General features: G+C 38.8%; 2 protein-coding genes across 5 annotated transcripts in view; both read right to left on the bottom strand.

Moving 5' to 3' along the window:
* Nucleotides 1–332: 332 nt before the first annotated feature.
* On the bottom strand, nucleotides 333–6,054 carry entr1 (endosome associated trafficking regulator 1). Of its 2 annotated transcripts, none has more exons than XM_060884077.1 (8): nucleotides 5,773–6,054; nucleotides 5,320–5,417; nucleotides 4,642–5,049; nucleotides 4,465–4,538; nucleotides 4,193–4,304; nucleotides 4,038–4,100; nucleotides 2,768–2,907; nucleotides 333–2,640 (listed from the first exon to the last, which is right to left on the bottom strand). In XM_060884077.1, the coding sequence occupies exons 1-8, from the start codon at nucleotides 5,816–5,818 to the stop codon at nucleotides 2,556–2,558; spliced, it is 1,026 nt and encodes a 341-aa protein (XP_060740060.1). In that variant the 5' UTR covers nucleotides 5,819–6,054; the 3' UTR covers nucleotides 333–2,555. The 2 variants fall into 2 exon arrangements, with proteins under 2 accessions (XP_060740060.1, XP_060740061.1); XM_060884078.1 differs by having other exon boundaries at nucleotides 4,684–5,049.
* Nucleotides 6,055–14,137: 8,083 nt separating this feature from the next.
* dnm1b (dynamin 1b) overlaps nucleotides 14,138–17,069 on the bottom strand; it is a 31,276-nt gene continuing 28,344 nt past the window's right edge. For all 3 annotated transcript variants that reach the window (XM_060883049.1, XM_060883047.1, XM_060883048.1), the window contains one exon: nucleotides 14,138–15,374. Coding sequence is in view for 2 of the 3 variants with exons in the window: in XM_060883047.1 (XP_060739030.1) it covers nucleotides 15,314–15,374 (61 nt within the window). In the remaining variant the exon portion in view is untranslated. The remainder of the gene's footprint in view (nucleotides 15,375–17,069) is intronic.

Here is a 17,069-nt window from a genome sequence, read left to right as displayed (position 1 = left end):
GGGCCAAGCGGTGCCTGAGCTCTGCGCACGCTGCGTGTGTGAGAGCTTAAAGGAATTTCAGGAATTTCCCATTCATTTCTATGGGTTTTTTTTGTACGCTCCCAAAAATTTCACTCACCAAGGCACATGTGCTCTGGTGATGTGACAATAAAAGTGACTTGAATTAACTGGTATAAAAACCTCCTGACCAATCAAATGTGAGAATTCAACAGCTCAATGTTTTTGAAACAATTAGCATCTCTTTATTTATAAAGAGCAGTAAATGAGAACCACAGAGATAAAGATATACAGTATAATATTTTATACTGATATAGAGTATAAAATATGCTTATATAAACACATAAATATCTGCTGATTAGTAAGTTAACAAAATGCTTCACAATAGTTTCACAATTGTTTCTGTAATAAAATTTGTACATTGGTTTAATTCAAATCACAAACAAATGAACAGTTTATTTAAAAAAAGAGATAAAAATAATAAAAAGTGCAACATACATATTATTCACCACATAGCAATAACGTTTCCAGTTTCTGTAATTAAAACCTTCATTTCATTTCATTTGTATCAAAAAAGCAAATGTCAAATTGTTAAAGTAAAAACAGGAATCTCATTTACAGATGAAAGTAAAGGTTTTGGTTTTTGAGGGAAATTGTAAATGTAAAACATTTCTTTTTTTATTATTAAATTAGTATTAAGATTATAAAGTTATTTACTAATTTTGTAACTTGAAAATGAAACAAGGGTGCAACCTGGGAAACAACAATCCAGGAAAAAACTTTTCTTTTTTTCATAAAAGTTTCAGAGATATTATCTTTTATAAACCCGTGGAATTTGACCAGCGGGGGAAAAACTCTGTAACAAATTGGCAGCTAATTTAAACAGAAACCTGTGCAACAATTTACTTTTAAAACTTAAAAGCAGAAATTGATTATTGTACTGTATGTAGTACTGTACAGTACACAGCCTTTTCTTTTACAGTACTGTATTTTTTCAATATTAATTCTATCTGAACACATACATGAATTTAGCAGGTTTATTCCTTATAAAAGCAGTATGTGACTGAACAATGCTATGCCCACAATGGTACATTAATCACATTCGAGTAATGAAAATGAAGACTTGAAAAGACTGGAATGAAATCACAGCTCTCGTATGTTACTGGCCTGGGAGACAGAATAGACTGGTATTAATTTAAAAGAGTGATATTTCTAAAGTAGAACTCTCTTTCAAGCGGACTGAACTGTTTGATAGATATGCGGAAAACAGACGGACCTCGAGAGCTGAAATTAATTTTGAGAAAGTACAACTGAGTGCATCTCAATTAGCTCCTAATTTAGTAGTCAGGACTCTGATCAGTAAGTCGGTCTTTTTAAGCTCTGTCTGTCAAAATCCTTCTAGTGCACTGGAACGTCTGTTCCCTGAAAAAATCCCACACTGCACTGCAAAGCTTAGGGAGCATCAATGCTGACTACATTTCCTTACTGGAAATGATGGCATACATTTTCTGAAGCTTTTCAGCCTGAAAAATATTTCATCTACAAATGTGATTAGCTTGTCATTGCTCTACTGTAGGATCACTGATCACTTAAATTAGTGATTTTGAACTAAATACACTGTTTGTAAGTGTTTAATGACTTAAAAGAATACACTATCTAGACTATGATTCTTCTTGGAATCACCATGACAAAAACACATGATTAAACTTTAAACTAACAAATTTCTTTGATATATAAATTTGAATATTTTATGTTTGGGATTTATGGGTAGTCATTTCACCCGAAATTGAGTCCAGTGTTCCAACTAGTTGTGAGCCAGGATCCTTATCAGTGCCTGACTTGTCTACACAATATCCTGACTCATGACCAACACATCCTTGGTTTGAACAGGCTGTCCAACCAATCAGAAGCCATACCGAGTCTACTGAAAGCCAAGATCAGCTGATTAAACATATGGACTCAGGTCTGTCTGCTGTTTGATTGGAATGAAAACCTGCACCACAAGAGCCTTTCATGCATAAGATCAGTTATCTTTAAAAAAAGTTTAACATGTAAAGGTATGTTTACACAATTGTAAAAAAGCTCTTCAGAAAAGCACCATGGGATGTCATACACTATTCAACTTCACAAACAGACAAATTCCAGTCACAGTTAATCTTCCTTTTTGACACTACTCTTTCAGAGAATGACTACAAAAAGATTCATGGCATTTTCAGCAGCAAACTACTGACCAGAAAGACATCACCCATAGATGTCACTATAAATAAAACTTGGTACACAATGTGACGTCCCACTTGATCCGTGGCTGCATTCGGTCTTGTAACATGCAGTAAGCAGCTCGAATTCCTTTGGGTTCTGCCTCCAAAGCTTCAGCAATTCTTTTCAGTTGGACAATGCTAGCTAGCATGGGTAAGAGCGTTGTCGTGGTGAGCATGTACACGTGAGCCACAGAGATAAACACGGATTACGATAGCAGTAAAATTCAAAGCATCTGATTTTGAAAGAATAAAGGAATAATAGAGGTGGTTAAGGCACTACACAGTGAAGTAAAGAAGGTGTTATTTTGGAATCTCAGTAATCTTGTCTATTGAACTCAGCAGCTCTGATACGAGGCACAAGGTCTCTCTTCCTGTCAGCAGCTGCCTGCAGACAGAAAATACACACTCCATCATCACTTGTCTGATTACTATCGTGTAAGAAATTATATTCATTCAACTGATTAACACACTCTGATCAGTGTCAGTTGCATCATATAATTTTTTCAACATACTTAATGGACATCTCAGCATCTTGGGCAACTTTGATGAGGTACTTGGAGGCCACTTGAGCATTTTGTCTCACTGAGGTCAAGGCAGCGGTTTCTCCTGCATGAAGTCGCTCATTCTCACATCTGTACACATCAAGCTGGCTCTGGGGGAAATAAAACAATGGGGTGAAAAAGACTTTTTGCCTAAGCAAAAAAACATGATGTACGGTTATAGGAAAATAATTGACGAAGCTGATGTGACTAGAATGATGAGAATAGACCAAACTGGAACAAATTTCCAGGCTATATATGTATATTTTGCACAGTTATTGAAGGGAAGTTTATTTATAACCACACTTAGGTCACCCAGTTGAGGATGGCTTCCCCTGTAAGTCTGGTTCCTCTCCAGGTTTCTTTCTATCATCTCAGGGAGTCTCCTCTGGCTCTCATTAAGGATAAACTTATAAAAGTAAATTTTATATCCTATTATTATATCCTATCATATTTATTAGCATCAGTTAAAAACAAACAGTCTGTCTCTTTTCCCATTCTGGAGGTTAATAACATGAAAATGACATAAATAAATATACAATTCAACAAACAAACACCGTCATGTTAATCAGAAACACATTTCTGTTCTTTCGGCTGCTCCCTGATCAGGGTTGCCACAACGAATCATCTGGTCTTCATATTTGATTTGGTACGGGTTTTACACTGGATAACTTTTTTGTATTACCTTTCCAATGTAAGTCTTTCCTCTGAAGGAACACATGACTGAAACAAAAGGCTGGAGATTTCTTCCAAAAATGTTTAATAAACCTCTTCTATCAGAAAAAAACTGTAACTGCTAACAGTTAAACAGTTTTTAAACTGTGGCTATTTTAAAAAAACTTTTTTTTTTTTTTTTTTTTTTTTAGAAATCTACTAGAAATGGTGAAATTGCAAGCACAGGATTCTGCTTTAAAATTCCGCCATCATTTTAAAAAATTACTAATTCTTCCAAATAAGACAGAGCTTGCTAATTTCTGTCATCACAAAATCACAAAACTCTGAAGTGACTATAAAAATTCTATAGAAATTATAACATTGACAAGCGCATTAATATAAAACCTGCGATTTTATAGTTGGCACAAGTTAATAAACCCCTTCTGACCAATCCGATTGGATAATTCACTAGCACTGTTACACAATAACAAGTTTACCATAAAGTTTAATATACAGCTTAAAATAAATTATTGTACACATACAAAAATTGTGCGTAATAATTGGGGAAAAAATAAAGGTGAAGCCAAACCTGAAGCTGCTGGACCTCTTGTTTTAATTTAGACAAACTGCTTTCAGCTTTAACAGCTCGTTTCTGTGTGGAAAATAAAAGAGAGTCTGTGTTACTTCTTGCCCCAAGATGCTCTATGTTATAGTGAAGTGAATGGAATTGTCTAAAGCACATACTGTCATGAGCTGGAGGTTTTCTTCCACAGACTGCACCATGCTCTCTAATGCTTTAGCTTCTCTCTCCTCTTTCAAATTTCGGTTGTGCAGCTCGTCTGTAAGCTGTCTGATCCTGAACAGCACAGACAGGTTTCCTGATTAGATCTACACATGTAAATGAGGCCTTGCCTCTCAGCATTCAGTGTTATTAAAAAAATCAACCTGTTATCAGTCATCCTACAGTACACACTTCAGTTACAGAGATTAGTTATGAATTCATGCTAGTATCTTACTTTGTAGAATCAACCTCAGACTTTTTTAACAGTTCTCTGATGTGTTTCCGAAGCTGAGAATTTTCTTCTCTTAGCTAGATAAGAATGAGACACACCCATTAAAACAAATCAGAGTATAAAACGAATAATGTGGCACAATCACACCACTGAGAAACCAAAAAACATGCATGATTTCACCTTTTCCTGGTAACTAATCCCATTTTCTGTACTGTTCTTCACCTGGAAGGTGAGATCAACAACCGAGGTCTCTTCATCTCCTTCATAGCTCGATGTGCTCCTTCTGTGGAAGTCACGCTGTGGTGAGAAATCCTCTTGCAGCTCCCACTCTTTTGCCGTCTCGTCTTCACAGGACAGTAGGGAGTGATCCAAGTAAGCACTGCCTTCCAGAACAGCATTCAGTCCTAACTTGTGCACCTGATCGATGCACGAGGGCTGGTAGCTTTCAGTCCATTCGTCCTCTGGTTTATAGTCAAACGACTGCTCGAGCAGTGAGGGATCTGTGAAAAAGTGACCATCATGGCTGTGCTTAAAGCCACTGGCATACTTGAATTCATCCCTCACAGAGCAAGCACCATCAAATGTTTTCTAGACAAACAAACATCACAAACATCGTTACAAATGGCATTTAGCTAGAACACAGGATCATTGGCTTTCATATTTGCATGGTTGTTAAAGAATCAATATATTTATCTAAGATCAAAAGAATCTCAGAATAACTATCAGTTTTAAAAAAGATAAGCATTTTCACTAGTGCTCTTAGACTCCATGGTGTGTCAGGTCCATTACATAGTTTCATAGTGGAAAATCTCTCTTTCTTTCTGAACAGAAATGAAGGCTTATTATACTGTAGTTCACCTCAACAGAACTGGCCATGTTAGGATGCTGATTTTTGCTCCTGATGAACTCCTTAAAGGAAAAGGGATTCAGTTCCTCTCCGTCCTCTTTTGGCTCATCTGAAGTAAATGTACAGACATTGTTAATATTGTAGTGCTCTCTGAACACTGAACACTGACTGAACACAATGCAAAGATCAAGAAGTAATAATACAGATTGTGAATCTTCGTCAAGATTGGAAAAGCATCACACAACAGAGTAGGAATCGCATTCATTTCTCTTTCTATAACCCATATTTCTATATATAAGCACCACTCAACAGACTGAGCATTTACCCTTATTTACGCTCTCTGACCCCATGAACTACACAAAAGCCCCAGTTTAGTCTCAATGCAGTGTGTCTTGATTAGCTCTGGTGTGAGAGAGAAGAACAAGACGAAGTGTAACATATCAAAGAAAAGAGATTTTACTTACCGTCTTCAATAATAAGCTTTTTCTTGGAGGTTTTGTGTTTGGACATGATTCTGTAAACAGTAGCTTACTAACACATCTGTGCTGCTCAGCTGTCAAATCTGTCACCCTGAATTAAATACCTGCATCTGACAGCCTGTAAGTCAACACAAGCCGAATGAACCAACACGTCAATGCGTTTCTCTGACAACTTCAGATATTTAGAGTAATAATTAGTTATTTGAATTCAACTTTGTCTAGATGAAAATTTGGTTTTTGCTTCCCCACCCCACACATATACGTCTTCTTCTGTTATTTCTGAATCACAGGAGAAGATTAACAGCGCCGCCTAGTGACCGGGCGGGAGCAAAGGCGTTTTAGATAAGACCACAAGAAAAAAAATAAGAATTCTAATTAAACATTAGTGACCTTGAAACAAACAAACTAAACAATAGGATAACAAAGGATAACAAGTTCACCCTGGGTAACAAACGTGGATAACATAGATAACAAAGGACAGCAAGGCCACCCTGAATACGAAGAAGCTGGGTATTGTTGGGGGAGACAGAGAGGAGGTAAAGAAGGTGCAGAGGGAACTGAAAATAAAACTTAAAGAGGCCAAAGACACATCAAGTAGAAAGATAGTGCTAGAGGAGATCAGGTCCATGGTTAGGCCATTCACAGACCCCCTTCAGTTCACCTATCAGCTGGAATTTGAGGATGCGACCATGTACCAGTATACATTTACATGGACAGGGTGGTAGCTCTGTGAGAGTCATTTTCTTTGACTTCCAGTGCCTTTAACACCATTTGTCCGACACTACTGGGTGGACATGGTGGAGGATTACAAATACTTGGGAGTTCACATGAATGATAAACTGGACTGACTAAGAACTCAGAAGCCATCTACAAGAAGGAAAAGAGCCACCTCTACTTTCTGAGGAGGCTGAGGTCCTTCATCCTCTGCAGGATGATGTTGAAGATGTTCTATGAATCTGTGGTAGACAGTGCTATCGTTTTTGCTGTTGCATGCTGGGGAAAAAGACTGAAGTTAGCTGATGCCAACAGACTGATCAAACTCATCCGTAAGGCCGGTGATGTTGTGGGGTGCAGCTGGACTCTCTGACTGTAGTATCAAATAAAAAGGATGTTATCTAAGCTACTGGCCATTCAGGATAACATGTTCCACCCACTCCATGATGTCCTGGACAGATATAGGAGTATGCTCATTTGCAGACTCATTTAACCAAGGTGCCCCACAGACTGACACGGGAAATCTCCCTACTTGTGTCCATCTTAATTTATAATTTCTCTGTACAACAACATATCTCACTGTGCAACAATACACCTTCACCTGTATAGTTATTTAAATCTTAGTTTTATTTATATTTTTTCGATATATTATCTTAGTGTCACACACTCACACACACACATTAAGACACTTTAATGTGGAGTATCAGTAGGAAAAACAAGAAGCAAAGGGAGAAAACTCCACACACACACGGAAGAGGCAGGAACAGAACCACCAACCCCCGGAGGAGAACGTTCTAAACACTAAGCTACTGTGGCTGTCCTTGAAATACGGATTGTAAGTGTTAAAAAGTATTATTTATGTATGTATTACTTTACACATAAACAAACAAACAAACAAACAAATAAAAGCACTCATTGTTTTATGTTGTGACTCTATAACAACTTTTTATTTACCTAACAATTAGTCTGAACCTTAAAAAAAAATAAAACATGGACTTTTTGTAGTAGGATCATTTATGTATTATTTAATGAGATAAAACAACACCTAATCCTCCTCAATACCACTATAAACATAGATATTAGATATCTAAAAACATAGATATAATTTGAGAAGAGGGAATGATCACAATAAAATCTCAAATGTGAGTGAAAAAAACATTTATTCACATCTATATAATATGATACAATACAATAATAAAATATTAAACATAAACTTCATGAATATCTGATAAAAAATGAAATATCTAATATTTGATTACATAATAAAAGTCAGCATCTAATGAAACCTATATAACAAAGCTTAATATATAATAAAAGTTAAATGTATAGTCGAAGGTAAATATATATATGTGCAATAAATGTAAAAAAATGTATGTGAACTCCAGCGATGTCTATACAGCTGCTCAGGAAGGAAGAAAAGTAAAAGGTTATTAATCTGTACACAATAACAACAAACACTGAAATAAATATTTACTTACATATAGAGAGCTCGAGCAACACGTGAAATAATTAGTTTATTAAACTTGAGTTGGGTATGAATCAGTTAATAGTAATCTATGATTAAATAAAATGGAAAACAAAAACAGTTCTATGTTACCAATGACCAAAAAGTGTTTAATTTACCGATGAGGATCGAATAGCAAACAATAGATTTCCTAAAATGTACTGATTACTCTTGTAAACATATGGAATAGTAGGAGGTGTAAATGTTGCTCAGACTCTATCAATGGTCTTCAGCATCTCCTGTATACGCTGCTTCATAATGCTTAACACTCAGGATTGTAAAGCTGCTGGATCGCCATAAAGCTCCAGAGGCTGCGAGAAAAGTTCCTCAAGCACCACTGTCAGCATATCCTGTACACACACACACACTCTCTCTCTCTCTCTCTCTCTTACAGCATTATAATACTGAGATTGATCAGAAAATGTAAAGCAAATTTTATATAACGTGTATTATGGCATTAGAAAAAGTTCCTCGCTTAAAGAAAGCATGGAATAAAGCCATGCTGCTTCAGGCTCCCTGATGTCTACATTCTACTGGCTGATGGCTTTAAACAAAAGCTGCAGAAAATATTCCATCCAAAAGAAAAACCAGAAGCATGAAATTACGTGATATAACCTTCTCCCAAGTTTTGCCACCAGTCATAAAGTGCTGAACAAATCTCCTACAGCTGCAGGCGGTGAGCTGTGTGTGAACAGCCAAACACAAAGAGCTCAAAGAATACATCCATAAAGCTGAAATCGTGCAGCTGCACAGGTGAGAAATGTTAGAAAAAACAGTTTTATTTACACGTTACACTGTGTTATAAGTGGTTATTTCAAAACTTACCTTTGCCTGGGGCTACACCGCCTCAATAGACTCCGATCAGATGGCTCTCCTGACAACAGGACATGTCCACCCAATCGTCCACACCCACGTGCAGGTAAGACCATCTTACCCAATTAAAGGTTTGCTGTGAAAAAAAGACAAACATATGCAACAGTGCATATGAACAAACTCCAGAAATGAATTTTACAATATAATGGACAGCGTAATGAATGTGCCTTGCCGTCCTAGTGTGGCACATGGCACATGTCTCTCACGCTTCCAGAGACTCGCTTAAGACAAAAAAGAGAAACAATTAGTTGTTGTACTTACTATAGCTTTGTGGTGCTGCCATATGGGAGTGAAAGAGTCCTCCCATGTGATGCAGTTCGAGGATCCCTGCTAATAATATCCACAACAACTTCACATCACTCAAACGCTCATCTGTTCATAATTAATGTTTTATAAATGGAATTGCCAAAAGAATGCAGAACCTCTTGGTGGTGGGAAACCACCACAGCTTGACCTCTGGACCCCTTAGCACACACAGCACGTACCTCTTAACCTCCACTGACTAGAGAGGGAAATGCGACACCAAGTGTGACTACAACATGCAAATAAGAATTTTTTATTTTTATCTCTGCTACTACGCTGAGCGTAGACTTTAATAAGACACCTCACTTTGGAAGCTATAGGAGTGGGAGTAGAGAAACTGGATGTAATGCCAAGCGTTGTGCAGCTCACCAGCACCACTGTGGTGTGAAAACTACAGCACAAATATTAGTGTGACTCTAATCATACTGTAGCAGTTCCATACAAACACACAGAAAGAACTCCACACATACTGTAACCCTTGTTCTTAAAGATTGGCACTAGAACACTTCTCCATTCCTCTGGCATCTGTTCACTCTCTAAAATCCTGCTGAACAATTTAGATAGAAACTCCTCTGCTGTCTCTTCTAGGCACTTCCACACCTCCACAGGTATGTCATCTGGATCAACAGACGTTCCACTCTTGATTCAACTCAGAGCCTTCCTCACCTCATACTTTCTAATCTTTGATGTTTCCTGCTCTACAATATTCACCTCTTCCTCCTGTCTTTCCCTCTCATTTTCCTCATTTATCAGCTCCTCAAAATATTTCTTCCATCTTCTCTGCACACTCTCCTCGCCTGTTAGCACCTTTCCATCTCTATCTTTAATCATCCTTATCTGTTGCACATCCTTCCCATCTCTATCTCGCTGTCTCGCTAATATGTACAAGCCCTTCTCGCCTTCCTTTGTGTCTAACCTGGCATACAACTCATTGTATGCTTTCTGTTTGGCCTTTGCCATGTCTCTCTTCACTCTATGCTGTAATTCCTTGTAATTCTGCATATTTTCTTCAGTCCTTTCTATGCCCACTTCTTTTTAGCTAGCCTCTTCCTCTGTATGCTGTCCTGTATGTACTTCTTCGTTCCACTACTGTCAGTGAACGCGGGATAAAAACGGACCCAAACGCAGGACAGCTTAACAAAAACGGGGTTTAATAACTTAAAAAACACGAACCAGGACACAGACATGACGACGACAGGAGACAATAACAGGAGACAATAGGATTCCGCGCTGCACGAGGCAACGCGGCTCAATTAAATAAATACAGATAATCATTACACATAAGGGACAGGTGTGCAGAGGCGGGGCAGAAAAGACAAGGGCAGGTCCTGACAGTCCCGACGGGTCCAGGAGGGGGGAGCAAGGCACACGGCGAGGCAGGTGGGGGGGAGCAAGGCACACGGCGAGGCAGGTGTGGGGAGCAAGGCACACGGCGAGGCAGGTGGGGGGAGCAAGGCACACGGCGAGGCAGGTGGGGGGAGCAAGGCACACGGCGAGGCAGGTGGGGGAGCAAGGCACACGGCGAGGCAGGTGGGGGGAGCAAGGCACACGGCGGCGCAGCCAGAGTGGCCGAGCAACGTCCACAGCCGAACAGGAGGGCCGAGCGACGTCCACAGCCGAAACAGGAGGGCCGAGCGACGTCCACAGCCGAACAGGAGGGCCGAGCGACGTCCACAGCCGAACAGGAGGGCCGAGCGACGTCCACAGCCGAACAGGAGGGCCGAGCGACGTCCACAGCCGAACAGGAGGGCCGAGCGACGTCCACAGCCGAACAGGAGGGCCGAGCGACGTCCACAGCCGAACAGGAGGGCCAAGCACAACCCCCGACGCACCACGGCCAGACCCACCTCTCAGAACCAGGAAAAGGGGAGGGAGGGCAGGGAAAAAACAAAACCTCCACAGAACAGAAAAAAACTCCAGTGGGCAAAACACGGGCCTGCAACACCCCCCGCGGACAGGACAGATGCGGGGCGATGTCACAGGACACCGAAAAAACAAAACAAAACTCGGGCTGGTGACATGGCCCGCAACCAGGAAGTGAGGCGGCGCCCCCCGCGGAAAAGCCGGAAGCGGAGCGGCGTCCCCCACCGAAAAAATGCGGACCAATGTCACCAAAACCCGCAAAGTCCAGGGAAAAAAAAAAATCCAATAAAAAAAAAAAAATGCTCCCAAGCGGCCGGTCCAGGCTGAAGCTGTCCTGCTGGGTCCTGGTCTGGCGGAATCCTTCTGTCAACAACGCGGGATAAAAACGGACCCAAACGCAGGACGGCTTAACAAAAACGGGGATTTAATAAATTAAAGAAACACGAAACAAGACACAGACATGACCAGACATGACCAGACATGACCAGACATGACGACGACAAGAGACAATAGGATTCCGCGCTGCACGAGGCAACGCGGCTCAATTAAATAAATACAGATAATCATTACACATAAGGGACAGGTGTGCAGAGGCGGGGCAGAAAAGACAAGGGTAGGGCAGACATGTGAACATGAAACATAAACAAAAGGCACATGGCCAAAGTCCAGGCAGAGTCCTGACAACTACCATGTTTCCTGATTTTCTTTTCTCCTTCCAGATGACACATCTAGCACTCTCCTTTCTGTCTCCCTTCTTACTTCTGCTGTAGTTTCACAGTCATCTGGAAGCTCTTCCTGACCACCCAATGCCTGTCTTAGCTTCTGTCTGAATTCCTCATGACATTCTTATTTTTTTCAACTTCTACCAGTTGATCTTCTTTACTATCCTTCCTCTCCTCTTCTTTCTGACCACCAGAGTCTGGCTACACTCTCTCCTACCACCACCTAGCAGTCACTAATCTCTCTCAGATTGCCTCGTCTTCATAGAATGTAGTCTACCTGCGTACTCCTACCTCCTCTCTTATATGTAACTCTGCTCCTCTCTCTTCTGGAAATAAGTGTTAACTACAGACATTTCCATCTGCTTAGCAAAGTTCACCACCATCTGTCCTTCTATGTTCTTTTACTTAACACCAAACCTGCCAATCAGTATATCTAACTTCCTTCTCTCCATCATGTCTGTCAGCTCCCTACCTTTCAGTGTTATTGTACCAACATTAAGAATTCCTATTCTTAGACTAATACACCTGCCTTTCCTCTTCTATAACTGCCTATGAACGCTTTTCCCTCCATTCCTTCCTCGACCAACAGTAGTCCAATTTTCACAGGCACCCTGTTGGTCAACAGCGATGGTGGCAATTGTCGTTAACCCGGGCTTCGACCGATCTGGTATGGAATTCTCACTGAAGATTCTCACGTTTGAATTTTGCACATTTTACGCCAGATGCTCTTCCTGACACAACCCTCCCTATTGATCCGGGCTTGGGAACGGCACAGAAGTCACTGGCTTGCAACCCCTGTGGCTAGATAAAAGTGAAATAAATATGCCATAATAATTCTAAGTATCTGTCTAACAATTCACAACATTGTCTTCTCACCATCTTCTAAGAACAGATAGTTGTGTAAATGTGTAAATCTATAGCTTGTAATCACCTTGATTTCAATTACCAAATAGTGACATTCTAGAAGAGACTAATGCCTGCTTGCTTACTTTGACCCCAGACAATGATTACAGTGTGTTGTTGCCAAGAATCAGTGAAGTTCTTCCTTTTCTTTTCTCGGCTCTCAAACTGTAGGATGCAATGTATATGTACTGTAGCCCAGCAGTCCGCAACCTTTTGTGCACCATGGACCGATTTCACCGTAAGGCATAATTTAAGAGACCAGCAGTCTGGGGACGGGGCTGGTCATTTAAAAAATATATATACAATAAGCATAACGAGTGACTGAAATAGCTTTTATTTATTTTTTCTGTGTGGCCCGGCTACAAATGACCCACGGACCAACACTGGTCCATGGCTACTGCTGTAGCCCATGAGAAGACTGACTTTGCAGAAAAAAATAACATCTACTCATTTAGTCAGTCACTTAATGTTTAACAAAAAGTAAACTAGTATTTTATACTACTTATAAATAGTACTTTATAGTATTACACATTTATAGACAATTCGATGGAATTTAAGTCAATTACTGTGTCAAAGTATGCATGGTGAGATAAATAATTAATCCCAATAGAAAAAAACAAGGCTTGAGCAGCCATTAAGGCTTTTGCACAGTGGGGGTCAGGGCCAAAGAGACAGTACAAAAGAACATGCATGTCCATAAACAAGAACTTTTCTCCTCTGTTTTAGGCTAATGCATGCTACAGAGTCTAACTTTAGACTCTAGATTACTTTTCTCCCTAATACCCATGTTGTTAAACATATTTTACAAATCTTGTACACAACTGTGGTTCATTCTTCAAGTATGTCACTGGAACCAGATGTAGGGTGTATTTTCTGGGTTTCAAGTGACTGGAGACATAAAACAAAGGTAGGAGTCTTTGGAACACATGCAGATTTGGAGTGAAGAACGTACACTGTATGCCCAGACAATATGGAGATTGTTTGACTTATTGTCTGATTTAATTGCCAAACCATTAATGAAAATTTCATAAGGGTTTCCTTAACTATTTATTTAAAAGCTAAAAGGTAAGATTTTTGTTTTATTGTAATTATGCAGATGATTAGGAAGTTCTTGTTCCTCTGATTTGAACAGTCAAACCTCCCATGAACTTTAGCTGCACAGTAAACTGCTTTTGAACCTTAAATAATGCATAGATGTACTGTCACGCTGGATTGCCCCCAAAAGTCAGAAAGGCAAATAACATAAACTCTGGTAAAAACAAAAAGGTTTTCCTATACAGTATAAAACTAGCAAAAACAGAAGTTTCAGTGTGGCATGGTGGTGCACTTATGCTGGGTGTGAATGAGAGAATGATGTTGTGCATATGCCAATTTGGAGATTCTGAGAGTCACTGCAACCTTTGCCAGTAACTAGAGAGGATTGAACTACAAACTGAAAAACATTGCTCTAAGAATTTCCTTGCACTAGTTATATCTTCCTCAGTTTAATGAAAACAAAATACACTGGCCAGTTTCTCAGGCTGGACCAGTTGCATTAAGATCCAGGAGGCCATATCAGGTACTAGACACAAACACATTCACATTATTCATTTAAACAGAACAACTCAGAATATATACACATACAGTATCACTCCTTTGTTTACAGTCACTTCTTTCACTTTGTCATTAGCTACTTAAATATTGTACAACGTGCACAAAGTTACAGAAGCAAAATTCCCAGAGATGCATTACACCAACACAATACAAATCTGTGTATAACACTGAAAAATAGTGGGAAACAATTTTTTACTCACATTTGTTGGCTTTTTTCTTTCATTTACTCAGATTAAACTACATTCTCATCTAAAATCATATTCAAGAAGTTATTCCTCTCAGGTCTCATTAAATTAAAGCAAGGCAACACAATTCTTTTATAATTTGGACAACATACTCCATTAGACATATTGCACAACACATATTCCAATATTTGTATCTGAAGTCTTCAATAAAATTTAAAAGCTAATAAGAAAAGAAGGAGGAAATCCAGTAGCATGGTTTCATTGCATAATATTAACTTACTCCTACTAACTTTAATTCATTATTAGCATCATTAATTGTTTTCAGGTGATAGATTACTTTAAATACAGCAGAGCTGTATCCATAGGATCCATAGCTGGATCCAAGGATCTTGCACACAACATGAATACTTTTATGTTGTGATTAATAATAAATTAAACATTAATCATAACAGAATATTTAGCTCTGCCTCAGATGGAGGCTGATTGCATGTGTACAGTAACCCATTTGTAATCTGACAAAGAAGGCAAAATGTTTGCAGCAATTTCTTTAGTCACAGCTCAATACAGAACACATTGACATTATCTATTGTGTAAACATGGAAACACTGCACAGCACCTTTATTACAAATAACACTGCAGTAAACACTGGTATATGAGTCCACACTGGGTCCATCTCAATTCTTTCACAATCTCTCTGTTATTATCCCTCTATATCAGTCTATATCTCCTCTGAATCTAATCACACATTAACACATATTGTAAACAAATCTTCATAGCAGATGGATTTATCTGGCCTTCGTGTCCAACCTTCAACATCCTCGTGGTCAGAGAAAAGGCAGTTGAGAGAGTGAGCGGAAGGATGGGTTCTATGAGTCAAACGAAGGATGAGGACTCTCTCCATGAGAAGGGCTGCCTTTGCTCGGGCGACTGGGTGAAAAGGAAGAACATGTGGGGCGAGAAGGAGAGACAAATAGTGGGCAAAAAGAAAGCACTGAAGTAACCCACAGGCAACTCTTTCAAAATATATTTTTTGCCGACTTATGACACTTACAGAAAAAAGTATTAAACTGTACTGTTGTTTGTCACTAGTGGGATTTTATCTCTTCAGTGTATGTTAATGTATTTTTTGGCCTAATAATACCTTAACGAAGTTTTAAATGAAGAGTAAAATTGAATGAAGATTGTTGAGAGTACCACCCCAGCGACAAAACAAAGTTACTTTTTGCAACCTTTTTCTGAACACCAATAATTCAAGGAATACAGTATCATGTTTTTCAACCAAACTACTACATCTCCAGAGTATGATCAATTACCACAAATTGATTTTGACCTGTTTACTTATACTGGGAAAAGAATAGAAAATCTCTCAGATCAAAACTTATAATAGCAGATGTTCGGCTGACAGTTTTTGCAAATGAAGCTCTAAATCTAAATGATTCATCTTGTTAGAGATGTTTCTACTTTTTCAGTGTGATAGTTGTAGCTTTGAATCCAGTTTACAGAATCAGCATTAACACATCTCTAGGGCCCCAAGCTCAATACTGAGATCGGGTAACTGTTTGTGTAAAGTTTTGCATATTCTCCATATGGTCATGTGGGTTTCCTTCTATTGTCCCAATTATGCAGGTTGGTTGACTGGCTACACATTTGGTCTTTTCACATTTGAAATAGTTAACCCTTGTTCATTGTAAACTGGGCTAAACAGAATCCTGCCATTTAAGTTTTGTTTTGTTGTGATGGTTCTCATGTTATATTTGGTACACACTGTTCAGTTTCTGATTGTGTGTCTGTTGCTGAGCATCTAGCCATAACATTCTAAAACCACAACACCACATAATTTCACACCAAACACTTTTGGCTTACTGTGCTAACCACATTTATAAATTACAAGTATGAAACACTTCTCCACACTTGGTTAAATGAAAGGTTTAGAATGTTACAGTATTTGCAGTGTGAAAAGTCCATAAATTGCCTCTAGGTGTGTGTGTGTGTGTGCGCGTGTTTTCATGGTGCCCAGCAATGGACTGGCATTCCAACCAGGAGTTTTTGACAGTGTTTTTTGTTTGTTTGTTTTGTTTTATCGTCCATTATTATTAATTGAATTTGACATAATTAGGTTTTACTTTCTTTTCTTAGTGCAGGAACAAATTCTTTGCCCTTAGTAATCTAACAAATGATACAGATGCAGTAGATAATAAATAGGTTTAAAAACATGTATTCCTTTAACTTGATGACACCATAATTTTAGCACACACAGGTTATTGTGTTTTACAATTTCTTGAGAATTTAAAGGGTTAATGTGTTTTCTACGGTGGCCGGGAAGTGCAAAACAAATTAACAAATCTGAAAACACATTAACAAATCCCAAAACACATTAACAAATCCGAAAACAAATTAACAAATCCCAAAACACATTAACAAATCCGAAAACAAATTAACAAATCCGAAAACACATTAACAAATCCCAAAACAAATTAACAAATCCCAAAACACATTAACAAATCCCAAAACAAATTAACAAATTCCAAAACAAATTAACAAATCCGAAAACAAATGAACAAATCCCAAAACACATTAACAAATCCGAAAACACATTAACAAATCCGAAAACACATTAACAAA

The sequence above is a fragment of the Tachysurus vachellii genome, chromosome 12, assembly GCF_030014155.1.
Source record: "Tachysurus vachellii isolate PV-2020 chromosome 12, HZAU_Pvac_v1, whole genome shotgun sequence".
Taxonomy (NCBI): Eukaryota; Metazoa; Chordata; class Actinopteri; order Siluriformes; family Bagridae; genus Tachysurus; species Tachysurus vachellii.
This window is presented reverse-complemented; position numbering and strand designations above follow the sequence as displayed.

Bases quoted from the DNA above. Each gene is read 5' to 3' on its own strand.
- entr1 (XM_060884077.1), bottom strand. From the start codon at position 5,818: ATGTCCAAACACAAAACCTCCAAGAAAAAGCTTATTATTGAAGACG. The intron at 5,418-5,772 runs GTAAGTAAAATC...CATTTACTTCAG, and splicing joins AAAGCTTATTATTGAAGACG to ATGAGCCAAAAGAGGACGGA. The intron at 5,050-5,319 runs GTGAACTACAGT...TTGTTTGTCTAG, and splicing joins ACATGGCCAGTTCTGTTGAG to AAAACATTTGATGGTGCTTG.